This window comes from Podarcis liolepis (assembly GCF_965112155.1).
Source record: "Podarcis liolepis genome assembly, chromosome: 7".
NCBI classification, from domain to species: Eukaryota; Metazoa; Chordata; class Lepidosauria; order Squamata; family Lacertidae; genus Podarcis; species Podarcis liolepis.
The window spans coordinates 65,110,281-65,138,059 of NC_139561.1; the positions used below are offsets into that span (position 1 = coordinate 65,110,281).

A 27,779-nucleotide genomic window follows, 5' to 3' on the forward strand; every position below is an offset into this window, starting at 1 on the left:
CGCTGTGGGTTAAACCACTGAGCCTAGGACTTGCCGATCAGAAGGTTGGCGGTTCGAATCCCTGTGACAGGGTGAGCTCCCGTTGCTCGGTCCCAGCTCCTGCCAACCTATGAGTTCGAAAGCACGTCAAAGTGCTAGTAGATAAATAGGAACCGCTCCGGCGGGAAGGTAAACAGCGTTTCCGTGCACTGCTCTGGTTCGCCAGAAGCGGCTTAGTCATGCTGGCCACATGACCCGGAAACTGTCTGCGGACAAACGCCAGCTCCCACGGCCCATAGAGCGAGATGAGCACCGCAACCCCAGAGTCGGTCCCTTTACCTTTACCTTTTAGGTGAGCCCAAGCTCTGTTACTTCTCTGTTCACCTGCACTGCACCATGCACATCATTTTAAATAAAAACCCTCTACCACCTCCTCTCAACAGTCCCCATCTTCAATATTTTATTCCCAATGAGATGGTGAGAAAGTAGGAGCCAGGCAGGTCAGGCTTCTTAATTTTTATAAATAAATATTGGGATGAACAATCCACTGTCCATGTAAAGCCAACAATGAAACGACATCCATTCTCTATATCCAAAACTCATCTTCTGTCATGTGTGCAAAACAGGAGCAACTCAGGGCCCACCTTACGCCCCCCCCCAAGGAAATACAGGATTTCAAACAGGTGGGTATCATGTCTTGTTCACAGGCAAGTGAATGCAAAATTCATTTGTTCTTTTTTAAAACAACAACAACAGAGAAATGCAGCACTTGCAAATAAGAGCGCTTGCCAAACCGACACTGTGGGATCCTCTGCTTTACAATACCGGCACCCATTTATTGGTGGTGTTGTAGATGAAGGATTGCTTTTGCGGTACGGGGATGTTGTATGCCCCTAGAAGGAGAAACAGACATAAAAGATGTCAGGTTGACTCTCAGGACTCAGGAGGTCGGTTTTGCAGCTTTTACGTTTTTGCATGAAGTGAACTCTTGTACTACCACACATACCCGGCTAGGTGAGTCTTGGTCTTACCTTTCCTTGCAAATCCAAACAGATATTTTGCTAAGGCTCCTGGGCCTTCTTCAACAGGCAGCGCAGAAGAAATACAGCTAGGTGTTGGGTTGCCAACTTTTTCCCCCCTGGTGGGGCTCCTGTGCCATTGACCAGATGCCTGTGCATGTCAGGATGAGCTTTGTCTGCTGAATTCCTGCCTTCTACGTCGTTCAAAGCACAGGAGCCCCGCCAGAGCTAGCAGCCCCCAATGCAAGCGCAAACGAGGATTAGTATCGTCTGCTTTGCTAACTAACCCAGCTCCTATCCTTTTAATAGCAGCCTGGCTCACAGACATTTAGCAGATGAATCTTTCCCAGCTTGTTCATCTCTATATCAGGGATATGCCCGTGGTGTATTGTGTGGGTGCAATGGTATACAGTCGTATCTTGGTTCGAGAATGCCTTGCAATTCGAACATTTTGGCTCCCGAACGCTGCAAACCCAGAAGTGAGTGTTCTGGTTTGCGAACATTCTTTGGAACCCTAACGTCCAACGCAGCTTCCGCAACTTCTGGATGTTTTGGAAGTGGAATGGACTTCTGGAATGGATTCCGTTTGACTTCTGAGGTACCACTGTACTTAAGGATACAGACAACCGTGTCTCTGTCCCAGCTCACTGCCCCTTTTGTCAGGACGGGACCAGGGTGGCTACCATTTCCCCCCTTGAAAAGTACATAGACCTGAAGGAGGAACTTGGAAGAGTGACTCCTCCTTCCCCCTTTCAGCTCTATGGGATTTTCAACATTGGCACCTGAGCAGCTGAATAGAAAGTGGGATGACAGAGAGTGTAGCAGAAAAAAGGGAGAGAGAAAATGAGTGACTGGGAGGGAGAAGCAAAACAGGTCCTCTTGAAATGGCATAATTTTTCATGGATTTTCTCACCACCAAACCAGAATCAAATTGCAGATCACAACTCCTCCTATTGACTGAAGTGTGGGAAAACATTGATCAAGCATTTTCCACGGCTGCCAAGGTGCAAAAACAGTAATCTGAGACAGTTCTGAGAGGAAAGGCGGGCAATAAATAAATAAATAAATAATCTGTCCTCTTCTCTTTTGGGCTAAGCGAAAGTAGCCACCCTAATGGCAAGGCAAGTAATGGGCTGGAAGCCTAGGTTTGCTTCAGAATGTATAACTCTGACTTTTGGCCTTGGAGCACTGCTGCCAGCCAGAGTAGACAGTACTGGGCTGGAGGGACATAAGTCTGATTAAATGCAATGTTAATTTAAAGTTTCTTCTTTTCCGCCTGTTTTACTGCTTCCTGTTCAGTGTGACTGGGAGAGTAGTGCTTAATTAGGTTCTAATTACATGGGGAAGTGGCTTTCATTACTGGTTTCTCTGAATTGTTTTCTGTTTTTTATAGTGAAATGGCAATATTTCACAATAAAAGAAAGAAAAGTAGGGAAATAATGAAAGGAAATAGCTATTAAAAACCCTTTGCACTGCAGAATGATGCTGGCTAATTAAAGGGGAAATTAATCACTGATCTCCCAGCAACAATGAACAAAGCAAGATAGAAACCACTAGGAGGAAGCTTTTAATTAAAAGCACAGTAGACTCAATAGCTCTTTGCCAGTTCACACAGGTTGGTATGGTGCATAGCTGTCAACTTTTCCCTTTTCTTGCGAGGAATCCTATTCGGAATAAGGGAATTTCCCTTTAAAAAGGGGGAAAGTTGACAGCTATGGTATGGTGCTGCAATTTTTAAATTGCTATATACCTGTTACAAATCAAGTATGGGGGAAAATAGGGGAAAACAATGGCATGCAACTATTTTACAATGTTGTCTGGATTCTCTGCACAAAGTGATTCAACAAAAGATGGTGATTCCAGAGCAAAGGGCTAGCGTGGAAGCAACCCAGATTGGAAGAACGGGAGTTTTATCCTTTGCATCTTGTTACCTATGAAAGAACTCGTGCGCTGCAGTTCTGATAACACATGGGAATGCTTTTTCTGCTTTGACAATTCAACTACTCAGTAGAGGTACAAATCCTACCAATGAATCATTATTACTTACTGTAAATAATGGGGAAAAATTGCTATTGTCTACGTTTCAAGCTCTACATTAATCTGTCAGAGGGGCTTAGGTTCATATTTCTTGTATTGCTTACTTACTCCAATAAGCCCCAGTCACTGACGGAAAGATAATGTTACAACTCATGGGCTGTAACTGTCATGGACTGCAGTGAGGTTTCTGTCACCCTCTATTGTGTTGAGCATTTTGCCCCATGAGATGGTCTGCTCACATTTTCAGAATTCTCTGGAGGTTTTTTAACTGAAAAGAGGAGGTTGGCCTTTAAGAGACTCTTCACACTAGCACCTGCTAACAATGCAAAGCAGAAAGCTGATTTACAGCTGCTCGTCCAAACAACACTTTAATAAAGCACAACAATCCCTCTGAAAGGTATTTAATTTTGATTTGACACTTATATCCTACATTTCCTGCAAGGAGCTCAATACAGCATATATGGTTCTTGTGGGAGATTGCAGTCAAACATATCTATGCAGGACTGCTAGTTAGTATATGAATGAGTTAAGGACAGCAGAATTGCATTGCTAGATAGACTCAGTTATGTCTAGCCTTTCTACTTCCTTTCTCTCAGCATCATATAACCAATGAAACAGGATGTGTGTAAGCTTGCTCCTGAGCTTACAGCATGTATTTGGAATTAAATTCTGTATTTTCCACCCAAAAATATGTTGCCTTTATTATCCTTGCTGCTGCATGGAACAATGCACGACTGACACCTTGAATCTGTAAGTAAATCATTTTAAACTTACTTAGCAGTGTGGGGTCTACTGCTTGTAGGAGGGGTAGAAAGAGGTCAGCCACAGTGTGCAGCTGAACAGGGTAAAGAGGGTTTAACAACCTATATGCTATATTGGTGGTTAATTTTGTGATCTTAATACTCTGCTACTGGGGCTCTGTGTGTAAAAGCCACACATTTTGAATCCAGGCACCCAGCCATTTCTTTTTGTTGTTCACCCACACACGTCAGTTCACAGGGGTTCACATATTTCATTTTCCTCACACATCGTTCTCTTCCTCCCACACCACCACAGCAACTATGTGAGGTAGGTTAGGTGACTAGCCCAAAGTCACCCACTGAGTTTCATGGCTAGTCTGACACCCTAATTACCACACTACACTGCTAACATGATGCTCACACACAAAGCAAAACAGAAAAAGGGGTAAGTGGAGAAGCCAGCTGTTAAAAAGGAAGGAAATACTTTCCATTTAATGTTGTTGCCTTCTATTTTCACAGATAAACTTTAGTGCACAAATGAAAATAGAAAATCATGTTTTTTCTAAAATATAGCCTACCTTCCTACCTTTCTAAGCCTGCCCATATTTTCGGGACACAGGACCTCAATAAAGATTAAGACATTCCTTCCCAAATTAAATTTACAGCACATACTGTACTAGGTTTTATTGTTGACTTTTTATTGCCATTTGTTGCAATCACCTCAACACAGGAAGTTAGCCTGGGTTATCCTGTATTTTAACACTTGCTGGATCCAGGGGTTAGAAGGAAATAACCTATGGCCTCCCAAACTCTTAAGTGTGTGTGTGTGTGTGTGTGTGTGTGTTTGTTGAGGGGGTGTTGGTTAGTATTTTATTCTTAAAAGGCTTAAAAGGCTGTCTCCTGCCTTGAACTTCTGTTGTCAGGGCGGGTTAGAAATCTCAAAGAATTTTTTTTTAAAAAGCCCTAAAACAAATAAATATGAATATAGTTTTGGGACAGATGACAAGATGCAAAGCTAGCTATTAAAGTCACTTCCCAGCTGGGCAAGTCAACCATTACAGGGCTTAAGAATCAGCACTTGTCATCCTCCTTTCCTTTCTGACGCTCTGTCCGCCCTTTCTATCTCATCACAAGAATTTTTAAAAGATGCCATTAATTTAAGAACAACCAAGTAAACCCTGTGGTGGCAAGACAAGGAGCTGAATGATGGTTTCCCAAAGATGATTCATTACGCAACTCCTGGAAGCTGGTGTTTTTGTTTTGTTCTTTTGTTCCATCATAGGCTATTACATCTGGTGACGTACAGATGGCAATTACTTGCTTATAAAGGGGGTGGGGGCACTGGACTGAACCTCCTGCAAGCTGGAGTCAAAATAGCAGAGTCTCAGGCTGCATACGCACGATCTATTTAAAGCTCTTGACTGCCCTCTAAAGAACTGTGGAAATAGTAGTTTGTTACGGTGCTGGGAATTGTAGGTCTGTGTGTGGGAACTACAGTTCTTAGGATTCTTTCGAGCGGAAGGGGAACCATGTGATTTAAATGTTGTCTCATTCCCGAGAGAGAGAGAGAGGGGGGGGGGCAGAGACAGAGACAGAGAGATTCTTTCAGACAAAGATTCTCACAAGAAATCTCTTTGAAGGAAAGGAACATAAGATCCCAGTGCCCCTGAGGAAGATTTTAATTGAAACAGGCTAGGCTGTTTTCATTATTTTCATTCAGCAACATAATCCTCCCAGTTCACTACCGTTGGATTCTTGTGGTTTACATTTTCTTAGGCTACCCAACCCCCTTATTTCTCACTTGTTCCCAGCTCCGGCCAATGCACTTAGCTTTTCATAGCAAGAACTTCCCCTCATTCCAAATGGAAGATTGCCTTCCCCCGCCCCACTTTTTTAAGGATGAAGATCTGCACACTCCCAGAATCCCCTGCAATATACGAAGGATCCAATTGCTGAATGACACCACATGCAGCGAAGCTGTAAAGGATTCAGGGCTTTGCTTGGGAATGCTTGAAGCATTTTGGTGCTGAGGTGCAAAATCCAAACAGCACCCCCTGAGACTCACGTGAATAATGGAGCACTATCTACCTTGGACGCTGGAGGGAGGACATAGCTACCAATGGCTATTCGGCTACAATGGCTTTGTTCTAACTGTTGGAGGTAGTAAGCCTCTGAAGGCCAGTTGCTGGGAATCACACAAAGGGAGAGTGCTGTTGCTCTCAGCTCCTCCCATAGGCATCTGACTGAGCGCTGTGAGAACAGAATACTAGACTAGATGGGCCTTTGGCCTGATCCAGCAGCCAGTCTCTTCTTATGCTCTTAACCTGCACAAGTGCCACTGAAATGAACAGACAAGGGCAAGAGTCCGATGGATTGTGCCTCTGTGGTCTGATCTGTCATGCAGCCCCATGGGTCAGGGGACATCCCCAAATTGGCCACCTGAGGAAGCTCCCTATGCATCGCAAGGAAGTCCGCTTCTGGGTTGTATCCAACATTAGCCATTCTCAGAGTAGACCCATTGAAATTATGACTAAAATACGCCCATTACTTTCAGTGTTGTATGCTGGATACAACTATCTGTTTTGCAAAATGTCCATTGCCGAGGACAAACAAGTCATTAGTAATCTATGTTCGCTTCCGGATTATAGCTATTATTATTTTTTAGTATTCATCCTGGGGGTTTTTTGCACAAAGCTTGTGGGAAGGTTACACATTGTCGGCCATTTATCATGCATTAATTCTGATTTGTTTGGGAAGTCAGACAATGTTGTGCCAAGCGACTTTCTGGTGCTTTTGCCTGTCATAAAGTAAAGGGTTTTGTTCTGCAAGAGAGACAATTAAAGTTTAACTGAGCACCCTGAGTTTGCCAGTATGGGACTGAATCCCACCTGAAAATAGCAACAGCCTGGAATCTCCCTTCCTGCCTGCATTTGACGTAACACCCCACCAAGTTTTGATATTGGAAACACAAGGGGTGGGGCTTAGAAGCTTCTGTTTCTGGATTGTGGCTCACAACAGTTTGCTGTTTTATCCCAGCCCATTGTAACATCTGAATGTGGCTGCTGCATGCTAAGCTTGGACTTGTGGAGCACCAGTATAAAAACATGCTTGCCCAGTACGAAACCCCAGCTGCCCAGTAATAGTTACTCTTTTGAGCAAGTGAGGTGAGGACGGCAGTCTTGTTAAAGCATCAGCAGCCTCATGCCTGCTGCTGCTCAGGAATTCTAAGGAACTTCCAAATCAGTGCAGTTTTGAAATCAGTGGTTAAAATCAGTCCGTCATCTTGATTTAAAATGGCATCCAAAAACAGAAAGAAACCTGCTCCTTGTTTCTCAAGAACAATTGTGCAAAATTGGTTACGATAAAAGGTGTCCAAATGCGCAGCAAACTGACACAAAAACAACTTCCCAAAATATAGTTATACATTATAATTATTGTTAAATGAAGAAGCACAACACCTGTTTGCAACAACAACCTGCTTACCTGGGCCAGGTATGTCTTCGTGGGATTTATCACCTGCCCAGCGGCCTGTGTTTGAGACGAAGACGGCACTGGAGATATAATGCTTGGAAGGGCTCTCATAGTCTACTATTTCATACTGGCCAGGCCCAGGTGCAGGGGGCGTTTTGGGGCGAGGGGCAGCTGGGGCTGAGAAGTTCAACCCATACTTTCGCCTGTAAGAAAGAATCGTAGACGCTGTCCAAACTGATTTTGGCTTTGAATTCAGCTAGGCCTTCCCATTCAGCCTGCAAGGCCAGTTTGGCCAAGGCACACCCCGCTCCATCCCCAAATTCATATACGACATCAGGCGCAGGGCAGGTAAAAATGCATCTGGACCAAAAAGGGGCTTGCAAACCCTGATGATCAGCTGATTGGCGGTACCTACAAAGTCCTGTGCACGCCACTTTGCAAGCACCGACAACCAGCTGATTGTCAGGATTTGTAGAGTGCTGTGCTGTGCATGGACAAAAGCAGAACACCTGGCATTGTTGTGACATCATCTGATTGACAGATGGATAGCTCGACTCACCTATCAAACTTGGCCCGCTGGTGGGGCGGGGAGCAGTTAGGGGAGATAAGAATCAGTGCCCCACCCTTGCTCTCAACTGAGGAACCTCTAAATTGAGGAACCTTGGGTTTCTCCAGTGTACAGGGAATCCTTCCCACCTTTGTTATGACTTGCTACAACTGTAGCAGCCGAGTTGTTTATAAGTACAGAGCAGCCGTTCCTTATTTCCTTTCTTTTGTTGAATAAGGGGCTTGACATGTCTGCCTGGTACATGGGCTCATTTCGCCATTCATGTCAAGAGCCATTCACTGTGAGGTGGCCAGAGAGCGAAGGGCTTCTGACTGTGCCTGAAGCAAGAAGGAAGAAGGAAGTGGGAGAGTTAGGCCAGACTCTCCAGCCCTCTTCAGGCTTTCTTAAGTAGTTTCTACAGAGGAATGTGTATTCATACTGAGCCCTCCACTCCCAACCTTCCCACACATGTGAAACAGGGGAGGCTGGTCCATAAGGGCAAATGGGTCACTGTCCCACCAATCCCACTCTGCCCGCAGCCAGCCCCCTATGTGCCTACTTATAACTGTTTCTCAGCTTCCCCCCTAGTCTCCCTATCGCCCCTTGTAGCCCTCAGCAGGGAAGAGGGTGAGTTGGCTCCGTCTGCCATTGGCTCTGGCTCCCCCTACTGTTGGGCTCCTTGCCTCCCACCCTAGCAGTGCCAATGGCCAGCCATCATCCCTGGTGTGAGTTGTAAGCGTCTTCAGCTGAATGCTGTCCTCCTGTGAAGCAGAAAACCCCGTTCAATTCAGGGTTTCCAGTCATAGGGAGGACTGTTGGCACATTCTAATCAATATTCTGACAGTCCTCCATTATACAGCCCCCTCTGCAGATGTCCCAGCTCAAGAAGGAGGACTGGAGAGGCTGGAGCAAGCAGCCCTGCATCCCTCCGCAGGTAAGAGTTTAAACACCTGAAGAAGGGTAATGGGCACGTTTTGATCAATGGCTCCCGACAAATAATTGCATGTCACCCCAAACATGGTGGTGCGGTGGTGTTCCACCTTGTCACCTTCCCTAAAGGATGCCCCAGCTTTTCATATTCTGTGTGCCATCGAACCTCTGTACCTTAAAGGGTTTGGGGGCTGCGTCTGAGAATATGCTGGAAAAAGCTCATTAAAATCTAAGGGTGCTCATCTGGAACAAACTGGTGCTGTAGTCAGTGGCTCTGCACCAGCTGTAGCTCTGGCCTTGGACACATTAATCACCTTGACATAAATGGGAGTTGGATTGGCCTCTAAATGCTGATAGTTCTGGTATTTTCTGCCAGCGTAGATGGATGTTCTTTGCCCGTCAGGTTTGATTTACTTCTTCCCTAGTCACGGAGGTTTATTGCACACTACCCAGCGCCAGCTCCCCCTCCCTCTTCCTCCACAAAGCCTGCATTAAAACGGCATGAGATGTAGTAAAGATACCCCCTGACCGTGTGCAGAGAGCTCCAGGCTTGCACGGGGATGGGGGAAGGGGAAGATATGAGCAGTAATGGGCAAGAATTTAAGGGGTAGATCTTAATCTTATCTCCAGCAAACTGACTTTGCTGTTTACAGGATGGTCACCATAAAATTGACTTAGTTGAGTAACTGACTGATAGAGTGACTGGACCTTGGGGCAGGTATGGGGGAGGAAGGACTGTGTATGCAGGGAAAAGTGGGGGGCTTCCTACATATTATTAAACAGAAGGCTGAAAGGAATTGCCAAACTTAATTGGTGAATGCAAAATTCAGGCTAGGGCTTCCAAAAGCTGTCTCTATAATCCTTTTGCTCCTTTGGTCCAGAAACAGTTGCAGCAGTAATAGAGAAGGTGCTTCTGCAAGTGTGCGGAATGCCCGTCCAGGAAGGGCCACCATCAAGCCAACACCTCTGGATTTAGGGCTTCCTGGGTGATGCCCAGTCCAAAGGGGCCCAGCCCCAATGCAGTCCATTTCACCTCTTCCAGTTATTAAAACTGAACTGGTGCAACTCCAACAACTGCTGTTTACCATAGAGATGAGGTATAGAGCAACACTCTTCTTATGTGCTCCACTGAGCGCAACAGCCAATCACAGCTTTCAGTTTCATACCAGACACTCAGGCTATGTGTGGCTGTAGTCTCTCTGGGTCATGCAAGCTTTCTTTAGCTTTATTTATTTATTCATTCATTCAATTTATATTCTGCCCTTTCTCCTTAAGGAGTCCAGGTGGCAAACACACACACACACACACACACACGAACAATAGAACAATCCAAACACCCAGAAACAATCCCAATGTACATGTAGACTGGGGAAGATCTCTGCTTTGCAAAGGTTTGTTGAAAAAGAAAGGTCTTGAGTAGGCGCCAAAAGGACAACAGAGCCGGCACCTTTCAAATATTCAAGGGGAGGGAACTCCAAAGGGGTGGTGTCATAACACTAAAAGCCAGATTGACACATCTCCCTTATTTGAGAATTAAGCAGTGATGATGAGTGACGACTGGCTCAAAAATGGGCTGATGTAAGGATAAAAGAAGCAGGGAAGAACCTTTAGATGTGCTGGCTGCCCTGAGAACAGGTGGGCTAAAGCAGCTTAAACAAATGAATTCACAACAGAAAAGGCAGCTTCCTATGCTACCTAGCCTTATATTGAGTTAGATCATGAGCCCGCTTAGCTTAGTACTGGCTGGCAGTGGTTCTAGGTTTCAGACAAGGGCATTTCTTAGCTGCAGATGCCAGAGACTGAACCCTGGAACTTCTGCATGCAAAGCATGGGCTCTACTGCTGAGGAACAGCCCTTCCTTCATCCTAAATCACTTATGAAGGCTTGAAAGCTGCATTGCTTCTTAAGGCATGCAACAACCCAAATGACTTTCCCCTGCTCCACCATATAGTCTGATGAAGAGAGCCCCTGCTTCTTAAGCAAGTTGGGGCTTGGAGTTGTCTATTGGTATTTCTTCTTCTTCTTTTCCTTCTTTATCATTTCTGATCACAAGCACATCTTCCCTACTTAAGAAAGGGAGTTGGGTGACTCAAAACAAATTCCTTTTAAAGTGCAGTTGCTCAGAACTCACAGGCCAGGGAACTTCCTGGATGGCGTGACTGGGATGCCAGCTGGCTGCTGATAGGCTGCTGGCCCCGGGCTCAGCGTCTCTGTCTTGGTTTCACGACTTGTTTTGGATCTGAAGCAGGACACCAGCACTGTAGGCGCCTGCCGTATGAAGGAATCCTTTACTCGGTAATGACCTAGATTTTTAAAAGAAAGGAAGGAATTTGAAAAGGCCGACACCCAAACTAAGGCTGCACACGCAGAATACATTTAAACCATATTAAAAATGCATCCCTAATCAGGAATTCTGGGAACTATAGTTTGTTAAAGGTGATGGGAATTGCAGCTCTGTGGGCTAAACTATAGTTCCCAGAATTCTTTTGGGGAGGGGGAAATTGCACGTTAAATGAATGTTATGTACACAGCCGAGTCTTACATTTTAGCTGCAGTGGAAGGAAATTGGTGCACGAGAGTCTGTTACTTGGAACAAGAGAGGAATGAAATGAATGAAAGGAGAGGAGGAATTAGTTCCTCCCTCCCCTTTGGAATAGAAAATACAGTGGTACCTCGGGTTACAAACACTTCGGGTTACAGACTCCGCTAACCCGGAAGTAGTACCTCAGGTTAAGAACTTTACCTCAGGTTGAGAACAAAAATCGCATGGCGGCGGCACAGCAGCAGCCGGAGGCCTCATTAGCTAAAGTGGTACCTCAGGTTAAGAATGGTTTCAGGTTAAGAACGGATCTCCAGAACAAATTAAGTTCGTAACCAGAGGTACCACTGTACTGCCAATCCTGCCCTTCAGAAGCAGGAGAGCATGCCTGTCTTATTCAGAGTACTATTTCAGTTCATAAGAGACTGGTGGATCAGGCCTATGGCCCATCTTACCAAGCATCCTGTTCTCACAGTGACCACCCAGATACCTGAGGGAAACTGGCAAGCAGGACCTGAGCCCATAAGCACACCCCACACCCCATGGCTTACAGCAACTGGTATTCGAAAGCATTACTGCCTCCAGCTGTGGAGACAGAGCATAACCCATCATGGCTAGTAGCGACCCTTCTCCTCCTTGAAATTATCCGATTCTCTTTTAAAGCTGGTGGCTATCACTGCCTCCTTTGGAAGCAAGTTCCATAGTTTAACTATGCACTGTGAAAGAAGCACTTCCTTTTATCTGTCTCAAATCTTCCAACATTCAGCTTCATTAAGATATCCACAAATTCTAGTATTACGACCGTGTGGGCAGGCGGGGACTTTTCTCTATCCGCCTTCTTCATGCTATGCATAATTCTATATACTCCTATCACGTCGCCTCTTGTTTTCTCAACTAAAATTCCTCAAATACAGCCATTTTCCCTTATGTAGGGCTTCCCTCACACTTGATCCGGAAGCTGCAGTTAGTGCAGACTGCTGCAGCACAATTGCTGACAGGACTGAGGCCTTGTCAGCATGGTACACCTGTGCTCAGAGATCTGCACTGGGTGCTGATTTGCTACTGAGACAAGTTCAAGGCATTACTATTGGTATATAAGGCCCATATACAAGACTATTTTACCTAAAAGACCACCTTACCCCACATATGCCCACTCGGCTGCTTCAATTGGCGGAATTGGCACTGTTACAGGTGCCATATAATACCTGTTCCTCATTTGTAAATACTCAGTCATTTGGGCAGCAGCTACGCTTTGAAACTCCCTGCCTATTGTTATCAAGCAGGGGTCTTCAATATATTGTTTTCGGTGCCTGCTAAAAACATTCTTGTTTAGACAAGCCTACCCAGATGCTTAGAAAGTTGGTGTGAATTTCAACCTTAGTATGTTAACTATTGTAAATTTTTCTTGATAATTTTATTGTTATCTTTTTGCAAGCCGCTTTGAGGGGTTGTTTTATAATCAAATGGTGTATATATTTTACAAAACGAAACTAAATAAAGGAGTTTCTCCAACCCCTCGATCATTTTGATTGCCCTTTCCTGAAGCTCAGGTTTGTAAATAGACTGCACAGTAAAAATTACCTCCAGGCTTTCTAGTAGGAAAACATTTGCAAAGTGGAAGAAAGTCGTTTCTTCCCACCCATCCCTTTTAAGGTCACTGATATGTCACAAATGATGTGTGAACAGGTGAGCAAGTAATATCTTTTTGTAAAATCTGGGCATATACACCTGGAAAGCTGGCAATGGGGAACAACTTTGCTTCTTCCTATCACTAAGCATTTGATTTCGAATAATAATAATAATTTATTACTTATACCCCACCCATCTGGCTGGGCCTCCCCAGCTACTCTGGGCGGCTCCCAACATAATATTAAAAACATTAGCAAACATCAAACATTAAAACTTCCCTAAATAGGGCTGCCTTCAGATGTCTTCTAAACGTCAGATAGTTGTTTATTTCCTTGATGTCTTATGGGAGGGCGTTCCACAGGGCGAGTGCCACTACCAAGAAGGCCCTCTGCCTTTTGGTGCTATAATTTTTTTAAAGTTCTTTGGAAAGGACAAAATGCCATGACTGCATGCACTGTAAGGGGGAGAGGTTTGAATTACTGGCTGTGAGCGTTGAGGATCATAAATTGAGAAGCGACGTGGCAAGGCATGATTGCCAAACAGAGATGCTTTTATTCACAAGAGGTGAGGTGAAAAGGAGAAGAAAGCTGGACACTCAGAAGGTATTGTAGATTGTTTTAATTTGTTTCACTGAAGGGCTTTGTTTTTCTTTAATTTTTCTTTTAATTTACTGCACTGGGTGGCATCTTACTTTATCTTGGGTCCTGCCCACATTTGGCGCTGCCCACTCCCACATTTGGCCCCGCCCACCATTAGGATGGTGGCCGTTGGGAGGTTGACCATATTTGAATTTGGCCTTTGGGTCAAAAGAGGCTCCCCCAGCCCAGCTTACAGGGAGAAGGCACATGCTCCTTGCTACCGATTGCCAGTGCTCGTTTAGTTTTGGATGAAAACACTGACTTGGCACCAGTGTTGCGGCTTTTGTTGCTGAGGTCCACCGAGACCTGCGGATGAAAGTAAGGGTTTTGCAATGAACTCACTTTCCAGCAGTCACTTTAGTTAAAAAACAAACCAACACCCAAATAAATACTGGTGTTTAAGTCTGCCTACTTTCAACGCAAGGACATTTGCGATGCAGCCACCAAGCCTGAACTATTCCAGCACATGGGTCAAATGTGGCTTGTGAATGGTGCATGAATGATGCTACTCTAAAGTACATTTCAGAAGCCACCTGGCTTACCAAATGATTACCCACCCACGATGACATACTTATCTCTTTAGCACATGCTGATAGAAATGGCTCCTGTAAATACAACTCAGTTGTAAAATCAGTTGTTTTACAGTATTCTGGAACAGAATCAAGCATATAACAGCAGCAGCAGCAGCAGCAACAACAGACTTTTTTTTTGTTTTTAGAGTTTTGTAGAAATTATTTTCTTGCTTAAAAAAATTGGGTTTAGTGTTTGATCCCATTTTAATCTTGTATACTATTTTAGCCGCCTCTGGCCATGAAGCAGTTTATAAACCTGCTAAAATAAATGAAAAGATGAATAAATATTTGTGAAATTAGCCTGCTGTGCAGACAGTAAACTTGGGCCCTTGGTTTCTTCCCATCAGCCTCCCTTCCCCGTGGCCATAACTTATTCAGCCTGTCTGCCTTGTGAATGGATCATTTCCTGTTTGGCTTCTCCAAATGCTGTGTATTATCTCATGGGTTAGTGTAAATCATGGGTTAGCGATTAACTCAGGAACGTTCTTCTCAGGAGAAGTCCTATTTAAACTGTATTAAATACAACCTAATGTTCTTATTTGGGTGTGGATGACAGACTGTAATAGTGATCTGCAAAGTAGGGGGCAAAAGGAAATGTGCTTGGTGTTAACTCCCTGTACGCTGACGAAGTAATGCTACTACTAGTCAGACAGTTGCCTAAGAGTTTCACAGGGCACATAAAGGCCAACCAAGCATTTGCTTCTCTTTTTATTTATGACATTTATATCCCACCTTTCCACCAAGGTGGTGTACATACCGTATTTACCGGCGTATAAGACGACTGGGCGTATAAGACGACCCAACTTTTTGGTGATATACTCGCCATATAAGACTACCCCTCTTCCAACACACACCAAATAAAAATTTAAAAAACCAGTCTCCAGTCCAGCTCGGAAATCCGCTCCACTTCCCAGTGGCTTCTGGGGCCAATTTTCAAGCGTATTTCTGCTTCATCTAGAGAGCTTGGTGTCCTCTGATTTAATTTGCTGTCGTTTTATCCTTTGGTGGGGAGTTGCTGCAGGAGCTGCTGCTGTAGCCAGCGAATAAGATGACCCCCGACTTTTGAGAAGATATTCCTGGGTTAAAAAGTAGTTTTATACGCCAGAAAATACAGTAGTTCTTCCCTCTCCTCTCCTCTCATTTTATCCTCACAATAACACTGTGAAGCTGAAAGAGAGTGACTGGCTCAAGGTCACTTAGTGAGCTTCATGGCTAAGTGGGGATTAGATCTCTGGTCTCCCAGGTCCTAGTCCAAGTTGTTTTAAAACAACTGCTGCTCTTTATTTTTTATTTTGTGGCTACTGATGCAAATCCCACAGCAAGGTTCATCTGAATATTCTTGGGTCCATGCAATTATTTTTTGTGAAAGATCACTGGTCAGAACAAAGGAATGGATTCTGAAGGAAATGTGTGAATGATTAGTGGGAGAAAAGCATCAGGGAAAAACAAGAAATACTCTTCAATATCTTTTTCTATTTTGCCAAGTGGAATATATGAAACTGTGGTATTCTAAATTAGACTATTGGTACATTCAGCTTAGTATTGCCCGTACTGGTTGGCAGCTTTACCTGTCGATGCCAGGGATCAAACCTGGGGCCTTCCATCACTGAACTATGACCGTTCCCCATTAGCTGCAGCCCTACCCATTAAAAATGTATTAATCTGTACTGCTGACCTCCCCTTTTCCAGTCTCTAGATCATCTTACATTATATTGGTTGGGGGCTGGAGTGGATCTTTTTGAAATCTTCCTGGCAATTGGTTGTTGAAACATACTGGAATACCCCAGGCTAAAGTCTCGCTTGGAAATCAGGGTAGGTGGGAGGTTGTAGGCATTTGCAGCAGGATAGTTGTGGATTCTCTGGCGAGCGATACGTGTATCCTGGAAAGGAAAGAAATGGAATTTGGTTTCCACTATTGGTAATCCGGGGGGGGGGGGGGAGAGATGAGATGGGATGACTTGGGAACGTAGAGATGGAACTTAAACAGCCATATCACTTTTCAGATTTTTCAGGAATTAGATGCTGTTGGGTTTGCAACCTGCTCTGAAAATATTGTTGACATGCATAAAGCTCTTTGACAAGAAGTTGTTGAAAATGGTATATAAATATCAGAAGCAAATGAACACTAGAAAGCCAACCATTCTAGGAGCCAGCTGGCATCCTGGAAATACAGTGGTACCTCAGGTTACAGACGCTTCAGGTTACAAACGCTTCAGGTTACAGACTCCGCTAACCCGGAAATAGTACCTCAGGTTAAGAACTTTGCTTCAGGATGAGAACAGAAATCGTGTGGTGGCATCGGGAGGCCCCATTAGCTAAAGTGGTACCTCAGGTTAAGAACAGTTTCAGGTTAAGAATAGACCTCCAGAACGAATTAAGTTCTTAACCCAAGGTACCACTGTATGGTGGTCATGAAAGACCATCTGCTTTGGTGAAAAACATCCTAGATAGGTGGTTCTTGAAGGTAACATCCTCTTGCCTGAAAAGGTGTCATTACCTCCACTACATTACCAAACCTGTCTTTATTTTATATGAAGTTCACTCCAAAAGAAATCAAATTTGTAAAAGCATCTCTTAACTATCCTTTAGGAAAAGCTTTAGAGCTCAGTTCTATCCAATATGGCCCATAAATTCCATTGATTCTCAGCCTGGAATCTCCACCACCCAATCTTTCACTGCTGCCACCATTTTCTCCCACTTCTTCTCCTTCCCATTTCAGTCATAAACCAGGGGGGGAGAGGAAAGGAAGGATCCAAAAGAGAGTCTTGGTATTAATCTGTCTCTTTCTTGAATTGCCCAAGATACACCCTTGAAGTGCTTGGGGGTTTTCTGCAGCTCCCCAGTCACAGATTGGCTATCCTTGGCCTACACCCATTAATCACCAGATCGGCATCTTAACAAGAAATTCCCACCCAGTTAGGGCCAACTCCTATGCTTCTATCTGATGTAGTATAATAATCAGAGCCTGATTTCTCCCATCATTTTCACGTAGTCACTTTTTCTTAGGAGTATGAGTAATAATGTCCTATTTGGGTGACAGCTTATATTTACCACATCTGTGTCAAAGCTTGAACATATCATCTCTGTGGTGAGGTAAATGTGAGTTGTCATCACATTCATAAGAATATTGACCATGTTAAACTGAGGTAAAGTGCTCTCAAAATGTAAACAAAATGATATATTGAATGGGTTTTAAGCATGAGGTACAAGCTGGGGAAGCCGCTGGTTTAAATCATACCACAGCCCCTCACATGTAGTATGGGGATATACAGAGCCATCTTTCCCATAGGGCTTAGTGGTGCGTTGCGCCAGGACACCGGCCTCTCAGTGGCTCCTCAGCGAGTGGGGGAGTTGCGCAGCTTTGCCAGCGGCTTCCCCTTCCCCTGCACGCCCACCTGCTGCGCCCTGTCAACCATATGGCTGGCAGACATACAGCTTCCTTCCCAAGCCTCTGTGGGGATTGCGGCATGGGGGAGGGTTGCACCCCACCCATGGCTGGCAGTACGCAGTTTGCCCCCCCCATCCGTGGTAATTTGGTGGCACTGGGCAGATATTTGCACCCCGGCGCCGCATCTGCTAATGATGACCCTGGGGATACAGGCCTTCTTCACAGGCTTGTTGAGATAATAAAAATGCACAACCGCACTCTCCCCACCTGGGATTCCCAGCACCTGGCATTCAGTGTCATAATGCGTCTGACAATGTGCCTATCTGTGCCCAAGACTCTCTCCACAATGAGTAACGGGGAAGTAAGTTCACAATATATAATTTTATTCAAGAAGTTGAAAACCAACTCTGAGAGTTATCAGCTTTAATGTGAGGAACAGCAATTAAAAAATATATATGCAAAAATATACAAATAAACAAAGCAAGAAAATACTGTGCAGCAACCAGTAAAATACACAAAGCCAGAAAGTGTAGGGCTTCATGGTACATTTAGATGGGCCAGAGTCAACACCAGGCACCCCCAAATTTGGCCCTCCAGATGTTTTGGGACTACAATTCCCACCATCCCTGATCACTGGTCCTGTTAGCTAGGGATGGTGGGAGTTGTTGTCCCAAAACATCTGGAGAGCCAAGTTTGGGGGTGCCTGGTCAACACTACGGTTGAGAAGGTCTGTTGTGAATTGGCCACCATCTGAATAGATAATGGATTTGCAAAGTATTTCCAGTGCTGGATCTTAGTGATTGGGGAAAGGCATATAAGGAAGAAGACCTCAGGCATCCCAGGCATAGGCCACAAAAGACTTTAAAGGTAAGCATCAGCAACTTGAATTTAGCTTGTAAGCAAACATACGACGAAAGAAGATCATGCAAGATTGGTGTTATATGTTCTCTGCTGGGCTAATATCATAAAGCAATCTGGTTGCTGTATTCTGAACCAACTGCAGTTTCTTCCGCAATAGATTGATAGATAGCTCTTTTCATTTACTGTTGTTGCTACAACAGAAGTAAACATTGTTTATTTATTTGAGGCCATTATACCACTTAATCAGTGGCACTTCTAAGCAGTGTATATAAAAATAAACCAGAGAGTAAAATAAGAACTTGTCATAAAACCAAACACTGCCTTTAAATAGCTTCCAGTAGTTCTGAGCCATGCACCTGAGCCATGTGGGGGCCACCGACATAGACTTTATGGGATTTTGACCTTAGTGAATGCACATGGCCCCCCAAATCAACCCTGCCTATGGCCAAAGTGTTTGGGTTTTGAGAATGAGTGTTGTCTGTGCAAATAAGTATACATATTTGATCTCTCAGAGGCAGTTGTCCAGCAGAGGAGGAACAAACACCTACCTAAACACACTTTGCTGAATGAATTATGTCCCATTAATTTCTAAAGAATTTGCTTCCAAGCGTAAACTGGAGGATGGAATCCAGGTTTAATTACTGCAATCTCTGGGTGGATGACTTAATGTTTATCAGGCTATCGCAGGTCTATTCCTGACAACAGTAAACTCAACATTATTACTATAGCTCATAAACAGTAGAAAAGGAAAACTAAGGTGTGTGAGCATTTTAAAAGCTTCACTGGCAGTAAGACTGACAATGGCTTCAAAGAACCTCTCAACGCTGGCCTTTCTTTTCTTCCCGTCATTCATAAATATGTATAAACCTTACCAAGGAAGGGAAAAAACAGGTTCCTTTCCGGGACTGGGAGACATTGTTGAGAAGTGTTGATTGATCGATTACATCATAGAATCCTGGACCTGGATTTTCATTCTGGGAAGGAACAGAGTGCATAATCATGACAGGGCAGAGTCTGCTGCAACAGGGTTTTATTTTTGCCAGTGCTCAGGAAATTGTTTATTTGTTTAGAAAAGAAATATTAACTGCTTAACCAAAATAGTATTTCATATAAAATAATGTAAAACAGTATACAGCAGAGGTTTTCAACCGTTTTGAGTACATGGCTCCCTTGACCAACTACATTCTTTCTGCCCCTGTGGGACTCAGGAGCCCAGTTATGTCACCTGTTGCCTGCAGAGCCGGCAGCCTCTCACCCTTTTGTGAACACTCTCCCTTGTGGAGAGCTCCCTCAGCCTCTCTCCTCTCCACTCTCCTTAGGAGTTCTCTGGGCAGCCGCCCCTGGTCTCTGAGCTGAGAGGTGCCTCCTCACACTGCCCCACAGGGTAAGGTTACCAGATTTTTTTCAATGAATCCGGGGACACTTTTCAACTTCAATGGATTTTGTATGGGACCGATTTGTAAATCCGGGGACTGTCCCCGGGAAACGGGGACGTCTGGCAACCTTACCACAGGGGCCTGGGACTTGTCTGTCCAGCCAAGGGCTAGTGGACTGGCTGGCTGGGCTCCCTCATCTGCTTGCTTGCTTACTCTGAAGCCACATCAGCTGCTGGCAACCAGCACCCCTTGGCCAGCCCCAGAGGCACTATTTGCCTGCGGAGCTAGTAGCCAGGGCTGCTGCAACAAACAGATGTGCAAGCCTTTGGCAGGCAGAGATGTGAGAGGGCATCAGAGTAGGGAAGGAAGAAAAGAGAGACAGAGGCCAGCATTGCCCGCAGTACCCCTGACCATCATTCAAGGCACCCCAGGGTGCCACGGCACACTGGTTGAAAACCACTAGTATACAGATAAAACCAGCAAATGCTTAAAACAAATATGTTTTAAGCCTTGGTGATTGATGAAATTAGGGCAGAAGTACTAGAGCAATTGCCAAGATGGGCAAGTCTAGTGGACCTTCAACTTTGCAGGGTTCTGCAGGCATTCTGAAAAAACATAAAATATGGCATCTGATATTTTTTAAGCATCTGTGTTCACACATGACATTCACTCTATGTACCTGTGTACACAAATAGTTGGGCTGAAGGGTAGACAGTAGCAGCAGCCCCTTGTCTGAGGTTTTTTACAGTCAAGCAGTATATAAATTTCATGGCGTAATAAATAACAAATAGACGTTTCTTCTGATCCCCCAGCTTTCCCTTCTCTGTTGCCATGTGGCCTCTTCTGGGCCCCCTAATCTGGCTTGCTGCCTCAGGTGTGGTGGAGGATCACTAGTGTTAAAAGTAAGATTTGGCTGCCTGTCTAGTTGGCTTCTGGCAGTGGAACTGGTACAGGAGGCCACCGTGCCCTTTGCCTCAAGCAACATGTTTTGGGTCTGCCGTGAAGAAGCTGTCTTCTCCAAGATGGTGCCTGCTTTCATACGTAAGAGATAAAAGAGATATGACAGGCTCCTGCTACCTGCACTTTCCAGAAAACAGCTAAGGGCATTTTTCTTCTGATGAGGTTTCCCAGGTCTCTTTTATTTTACATATAGGTACTGTTTCTTTGTGTTTACATGTTTAATTTTTATTATTATACATCATTGTACATTGCCTTGAAACAGTTGTATAAAGGGCGATAAATAAATCAACAACAATAATAATAATCAGGACATAATTTGAAGACAAATGAGGCTTTTAACCATAGGTCAACGCGCCAGATACATGCAGGTTTAATCGACTGCTTTAAGTCAGTTAACTGGTGTATATTTCTTGAATCAGGCCCTACTTAGGAATCTGACGTGCACTTAGTGTCAAAGTGAGGGCATGCATTGTTCCTCCACGCAGCAGCGGAGAGAATATGTGCGACATGTGTGTCACCTCATGGGTGGAGAAGCACACAATGGCATTATAATGTGGATTCAGCACTTACCCTCCCATACGCTAAGCCTCTCGAATGTTTTGCTGGTTTTTGTCAATTGTCACTGTACACTAAGAAGCCTCTTCTCAGCTTGTTTCAAAATCAAAATAATCTCATTTTAATGGGGAGTCTCAAGTTGCATGGCAAAACGGGTTGAAAATGGAGGATTAAGTTTCCCTGGTGTCTGCTCAGCAACATAGAGAGAGACCTGGGGAGCTCAAATCCATTGCATGTCTAATCCCACCTGTACATCTGATTTGGCCTGAATTATTTCAGCATGTGGGCAGAGTGTATTATTTCAAAGTGCCGCACCCCTCCCTGACTCAACTCTCCTTCCAGAACGACTTTTCTTTCATTCCAGAAGTGAGTACTGGGTGGTTTTTTTCTATTTATAGAATGAAATAAAACAAAAATGAGCCCACTGTCTTAAGATGCCACTTTCAATCTGCAATGGATGACAAACAGGGCTTTGTTAGAAGCTGAGTTTATCCCCTGATAGGCCAGAGCTGGTGGTTTTGGGGTCAAGCAAAACAGTGAAGTTGTCAAGCAGAGTCTTAAAAGTGGAGTGGGGAATTTTTTCTGCGGGACATATTCTGAGCTTCTGCGCTGGGCCACTTTAGCATGCCATCCGTCAATCACCTGACATCACCATGACATCAGGTATCCATTTTGCCTTTGCAGAGAACCCTGAGTTCAATCCGCACTGCAGAGGAAGATACCAACCAATTAAAGTAGGCCTTGAAGTTGGCTCCAACCAGCTGGTAAGTCCAACCCCCACTTGAATCAGCTACAATCTAGGCATTTAAAGGCTCCTTGTTATTCCTTTTGCAGACATAGAATTATTTGCCCCACACCTCTGGGGCAGGTGAGCGTTGTTCAGGAAGAATGGCCTTGCAGGCCAAATTAGGCCCCCTACTGGAACTAATATTAAAAGGTAAAGGGACCCCTGACCGTTAAGTCCAGTCGCGGACAACTCTGGGGATGCGGCGCTCATCTCGCTTTACTGGCTGAGGAAGATGGCGCACAGCTTCCGGGTCATGTGGCCAGCATGACTAAGCCACTTTTGGCGAACCAGAGCAGCGGACAGAAATGCCGTTTACCTTCCCGCCGGAGCGGTACCTATTTATCTACTTGCACTTTGTGCTTTCGAACTGCTAGGTTGGCAGGAGCGGGGACTGAGCAACGGAGCTCACCCCATCGCGGGGATTCAAACCGCCAACCTTCTGATCGGCAAGCCCTAGACTCTGTGGTTTAGACCACAGCACCACCCACGTCCCTGGGACTAATATTAGTTTGGAGCAATTAAGTAAGGGCTTGAAATGAACCTACTCAGACTCTTAGATCCTCATCTGACGCCCTTCTCTGGGTCCCTTCTTTGAGGGCAGGATGAAGGGTGATGACAAGGGAGAGGGCCTTTTCGATTGTGGCTCACTGCCTGTGGAACACTCTCCCCAGTGAGGCTCCTTCTATCTGGCTCCTTCACTTACGTCTTTTTGGCGTCAGTAAAAGTGTACCTTTCAGGTTTTTAATGAACTGGGATGATGAAGGGTTTTGTTTTTTTTAAGTTAGAGTGCTTCCCAAGCTCCCTGTTGCTATGGAGTGGGATGTTTGTACGGTGATGATGTATGTAAGTGAAGGTAGGTATCAGCGTGGCAAGAGGCTTAGTAAGGGCAGCAGGTCAGGCAGAGAGATGGCCGTGGCATCTTCTCATCAGTTCAGCATCTATAGCCTAACACAGTGAAGCACATCCAGCTGCTGTTGCTTATCTCTGTGGGACTGCTCTGGGTCACAGCCACAGTGGGGTGGAGATGCCTGGCCCCTTCAAGGGCACTGCTCTCCAGGAGCTCAGCACGGCCTCGGCAAGCCTTAGGACACACTTCCTGGTTTGCTTGCACAATGTTTACTCAGAGGTCATAATACTGTGTCCACTCTTTATTGAGCGTTCATTCTGATTTGTATGTTGGGAGGTTATATGACAATGAGCATTCATCCTGATTTGCTTGTGGGATGCTTATAAGTTTACCCATTAATCTTTGTTCATCCCACACTTTCCAGTGCATTTATAGTTCACTTTCCAAACCACAAATAGTCCTGGGTTTGTTTGCTTTTTAGTAGATTTGTTGTAATACAGTGCCAGAGTGCTTTAATCCACATTAAGTGCACAAACCCAAATTTACATTATACGCTTGATTCCCTCCTGGAAAATAGTGACAGTCTGGAGGCACCCATAGTTTGTCATGCAAATCAACCCACTGACTTTCCTTGCTCACCTAATTCCCCCTGCCCCGCAGCAATAAGTCTACTCCAAGCTTTCCAGCAGCTACTGACTTTTCTACACAACTTTGGCTTTCTTGCAAAAGTCCCCAAAAAGGGTGGGATGCATGCAACACTCCCCCTTACATGTGAAGAAGCAAGTGTTCTCTAGGGATAATCAAGAGTATGCCAAGAGTATTCCTTGTGGCTTGGCTCATTGCCTGCTGGAGTTACGGTATGAAGGGGGAAATTCTCAGGAAGAGAAAGGAGCATACTGTGAAGACTGTTCAAGCGTTGTCCCTTCTGGCTTCTACTCTGAGAATTTAGCAACAGGTTGGCTTGCCAGTGGCGTGGAAGATAAATTTGCACAGATGAGATGCTTGTTATGTATTGGCGATTGGAAGGGAGGTCTGAGAGGAAGCATAGTTCTCAATGGAGAAGGGAGAAAAGGGAGGAATTGAGAGCAGTTTGGGTCCCTGGCAGTAGCTGGAGGAAGATTGTGCAGGACCCAAGAGGAAAGGGAGAGGGTCTGTTGCTAACACCAGCAGTTGACCAAAGGCACAACAGGCCCCATGTTGCACATTGTGGATCCTGAAGCTCCCAGGCAGGGGATTAATATTGTAAACAAGCTATTCCGATATTGCAAACAGGCTCTTGGAAACATTTCTTTCCCAAACCTTTTCAGATTTTCCACAAAAGGATAAATCTAGATTAAATTGTTGAGCAGGGAGAGGGAGATAAAAAAACCTAACATTTTGATGCTGATGTTGTGTGGGCACTGCCAAAAATTTCATGCATGACATTAGTAATACCGATCCTACAATAAACACCTGCCTGGAAGCATGCTTAGCCCCAAGATGGGCCAATAAGAACCGTGATGGCATGAGATGTGACTTTTTTTTTTAAGGTAAATCTCTATGGGAGCAGTGGTGTGAAAATGTGCATTTCCAAAAAGCAAATGACCTAAAAGGTGTCATTTGCACACTTACTCCATACTGTGTATTGTTTTTCCTTGAACCAAAGTGCCCCTGAAGGATTTAGCACTCCCCATCTGTGAAGTTCTGCTTCCGCCTACTGGTCAAAGAGGGTCATAACAGAGAGACGCAAATTTCCCTTTTCAGTGTTGCCCTCAAGGCCTTTACATAAGATCATTTCATCTCCCATGACCCTGTATGTTGTGATTTTCTATATCACAGATGTTCCAGGTTTATTTTTTGTCCTGCTCTCGTTGCACTCAGCCATTAAGCTCACTATGTGGCCTTGGATCAGTCGCTGTCTCTCGCCCTTACCTACTTCGCAGGGTTAATGTGAGGATAAACAAAGGAGAGGGAGAACCATGTATGACTCCTTGAGTTCTTTGGAGGAAATGTAGAATATAGATGGAATGATAAATAGATGGTATAGTAGGGTTGCCTTATTTCAAAAAGTTGTTTCCGACAGCCGATTCCGGGCTATGTCCGGGAAATTCCAGACGTATGGCAACCCTATAGTATAGGTAGGCCTAGAGACACCATGTGGCTTACATGGGATGGATTAACTAACATGGGATGGATTAACTAACAAAGGTGCATTTGAACCCAGATGAACTCCCTGGTTCTGCCCTACTAAGAGAAAAACAGGTGAACAGACTTAGTAAAATATGGTTTCTCACCTCAGGATACTGAAATCTCTTGGTCTGAGAGTTAAAGCCCTTTCGTTCGGAATTGGAGATCACTGTGGTTTGGAATTTGAAAGGAATGGAACAACAGCTCAGGCCTAGAAAAAGAAGTCAATTAAAAAAATCATGCAACACAAATGCAGAGAGAAATAGTGACTAGAGACAGTTGATAGTAATAGAAAAGGCACTATCAAAAATGCCTTTACAAGTGTGGCATACTTTCTTGAAGATTCCTGCTCCTGCCTGGTCCTTTGGCCCCAACAGCTGAGGCCCCAGCGGCTTTGAAATAAAAGAAGTGGAAACTCTAAACACCAACAGCAGGTAAAGCATAAAGACTCTTGTGCCATGTTGCATCCCTATGCCCAGTCACCACCATGCCTGGTCTTCCATTCACTAAAGGATGGTGGATGGAAGCCACTCAAGCAAGGATGGAGAGCCTGTTTCAGCCCCAGGGCCACATGCTACTGGTGGGCACTGCCAATGGCAAAAGCAGACAGAGCAATGGATATAAATATTATCTTTGTACAGACAATCACACACCCCTCTCTGTCCCCCATTCAGGCAAGCAAGAGGCATAATGAGTTCAAGGATTCATTCCAGCCAGGCTGGAGCACTCAGAGCATGAAGCAGGGCCAATGAGGAATGTGGCCTGTGAAGTAGGGGTGTGGCCTGTGGGTGTAGGTGTGGCCTATAGAGTAGGGGTGTGGCCTGTGGAGAGTTCTGAGGGCCAGGTAGAGAGGACTGGAGGGCCACATTTGATCACCAGGCCTGAGATTCTCTACCTCTGACAAAGAACGTCTTCCAAGATTGCAACTCCCCTTCCTGATTCATACCATCACACCTTTAGAAGATATCTGAGGTCAGCCCTGTATAGGGAAGCTTTTTAATGTGTAATGCTTTATTATCCTTTTCTGTATGTTGGAAGCTGCCCAGAGTGGCTGGGGAAACCCAGTCAGATGGGTGGGGTGCAAATAAAATCATCATTCATGGTTCAGACTCCATCCAATACCTTTAGCCTCAAGTACAGGGGAGATAGCCTTTTTGCTTTTTCTGTTCAGTTGATACGTATCAAAGATATTGTCCATGTCACACCACTACTGCAAGCTAGGTGACTTCCCTTCTCATCAGCTTTGCCATCTTGTTTCTGAAACATTAACATATAAATTCGAATCAAGAAGATTTTTCTAGGCATTAAAAGCTAAATAATATGACATAACCAAAAGAGAATTTGTGGTAATTACAGATAGAGTTCCAACACTGGTTACATGACTGATCAATTATTGTTAATTAAGAAAAATATTGGTACTATTGATAGCCCATCCTCCATGAATTTGTTAAATAATCTTTTAAAGCTATCCAGGATGGTGGCCATCACTTATCACCCTTGGGAGCGAATTCCATGCTTTTGCTTTGTGAAGAAGATCTTCCATTTGTCTGTCCTGAATCCATGGGCGTATCAAGGTGGCGTATGTGGTTCTCCCCCTCCTCATTTGATCCTCACAACAACCTTTTGAAGCTGAGAGACAGTGACTGGCCCAAAATCACCTAGTGAGCTTCACGGCAAGCGTTGATTTGAATCCCTGGCCTCCCAGGTCCTAGTCTGACACTCTAACCACTATGCCACACTGGTTTTCAACAGACAAAAACACTTAAGGAAGTGCAAAGCAAGGCCAGCAAGGGATGTGGCTGAGGAGGGAGTGTGGCCTGGTCAGAGACCTGAAGACCAGGTAGAGAGCCTTGGAGGGCCACATGTGGCCCCCCAGGCCTGGGTTTCCCTGGCTCTGGGCTGTACCCTCTGACACATCTAGCCCACAATACTTCCAGGCCACAGCAACAAGGAGGTTATTGTTTTGTGTGACACCCAACCAGATCCAACAGCCTGGAATGGAACTTGTTATGCGGTGGCACAATAAATACATTTTTTACTTTTTAAAAAGCCCTAATGCATCATCTGCATGGACTGGCTCATTCCTAAAGACAAAGCACTGCAGGTTGGGACCTGTTACTCCTTACCTGGCTGGCTCTCAGGGGAGAATCCTGGGTAAGTTTACACTCTGTTGCCTAGGCAACTGGAGAGCCCAGCCTGTTTTTCTCCTCCAGTCGTTTTGCCTGTCACTGTTGGTGGCTTAAAAGTATGCCAGTCACAGATAGGCTCTCTGAAGCTGCCTTTTCTTCCAGAAGCTGAATGGAAACCAAGCGTGAACCAATGGCACACGAGCACTTTGACTGCACCCGCCTTTGCTTAAGGTGGTCGAGGAAGCTTCGCAGCATCTTTTAAAAATATGTCTTTCCAAGTGCAAAACGCTGAGGTTAAATGCTTAGAGCTCTGCCTGACTGCCATTTTAAATTTAACTCTTCTCGCTTCTGACTGGTGCTGTCATGTTTCTTGCCTCAGTTTCTTGCTGGTTGTGGGGGGAGTTTACCCCAACTTCTGCCCCAGAACTGAGTCATTGCCTAGTTGGAACAGAACTGGTAAGGGTAAAATCATCTCAGGTCCTGCCATGACTGAGCTTTCCTCTCTCTGCCTCCCTACAGGGTGATTTAGCATCAGCTGCCCTGTGGGAAGGATCCTAATGTGCATTTATTATTACAGTGGTACCTCAGGTTACATACGCTTCAGGTTAC

General features: G+C 44.9%; 2 protein-coding genes and 1 long non-coding RNA gene across 3 annotated transcripts in view; 1 reads left to right on the top strand and 2 right to left on the bottom strand.

The window, feature by feature from the left end:
* Positions 1-480: 480 nt before the first annotated feature.
* Positions 481-26,298, bottom strand: STPG1 (sperm tail PG-rich repeat containing 1). The gene is made up of 8 exons (XM_083511867.1): positions 26,164-26,298; positions 25,149-25,252; positions 19,223-19,324; positions 15,808-15,981; positions 13,724-13,835; positions 10,855-11,026; positions 7,259-7,449; positions 481-872 (listed from the first exon to the last, which is right to left on the bottom strand). Exons 1-8 carry the CDS (start codon positions 26,237-26,239, stop codon positions 796-798), a joined length of 1,008 nt encoding a protein of 335 aa, XP_083367993.1. The 5' UTR covers positions 26,240-26,298; the 3' UTR covers positions 481-795.
* On the bottom strand, positions 13,495-13,717 carry LOC310710789. Its single transcript, XR_014528249.1, has 2 exons — positions 13,563-13,717; positions 13,495-13,529 (listed from the first exon to the last, which is right to left on the bottom strand). It is a non-coding gene; the product is annotated as an uncharacterized lncRNA (long non-coding RNA).
* The window catches only part of NIPAL3 (NIPA like domain containing 3), a 30,976-nt gene continuing 28,258 nt past the window's right edge, over positions 25,062-27,779 (top strand). The window contains exon 1 of the mRNA XM_083511862.1: positions 25,062-27,746. The gene's annotated coding sequence lies outside the window, so the exon portion shown is untranslated. The remainder of the gene's footprint in view (positions 27,747-27,779) is intronic.

What these genes read in the sequence shown, in the direction of transcription:
- STPG1 (XM_083511867.1), bottom strand. Translation starts at nt 26,239, where the DNA reads ATGGACAATATCTTTGATACGTATCAACTGAACAGAAAAAGCAAAAAG. An exon ending in GGAGCATGTGCCTTCTCCCT is followed by an intron (nt 11,027 to 13,723) that starts GTAAGCTGGGCT and finishes TTAAAAATCTAG; the next exon opens with GTCATTACCGAGTAAAGGAT. An exon ending in CGAAGACATACCTGGCCCAG is followed by an intron (nt 873 to 7,258) that starts GTAAGCAGGTTG and finishes TTCTCCTTCTAG; the next exon opens with GGGCATACAACATCCCCGTA.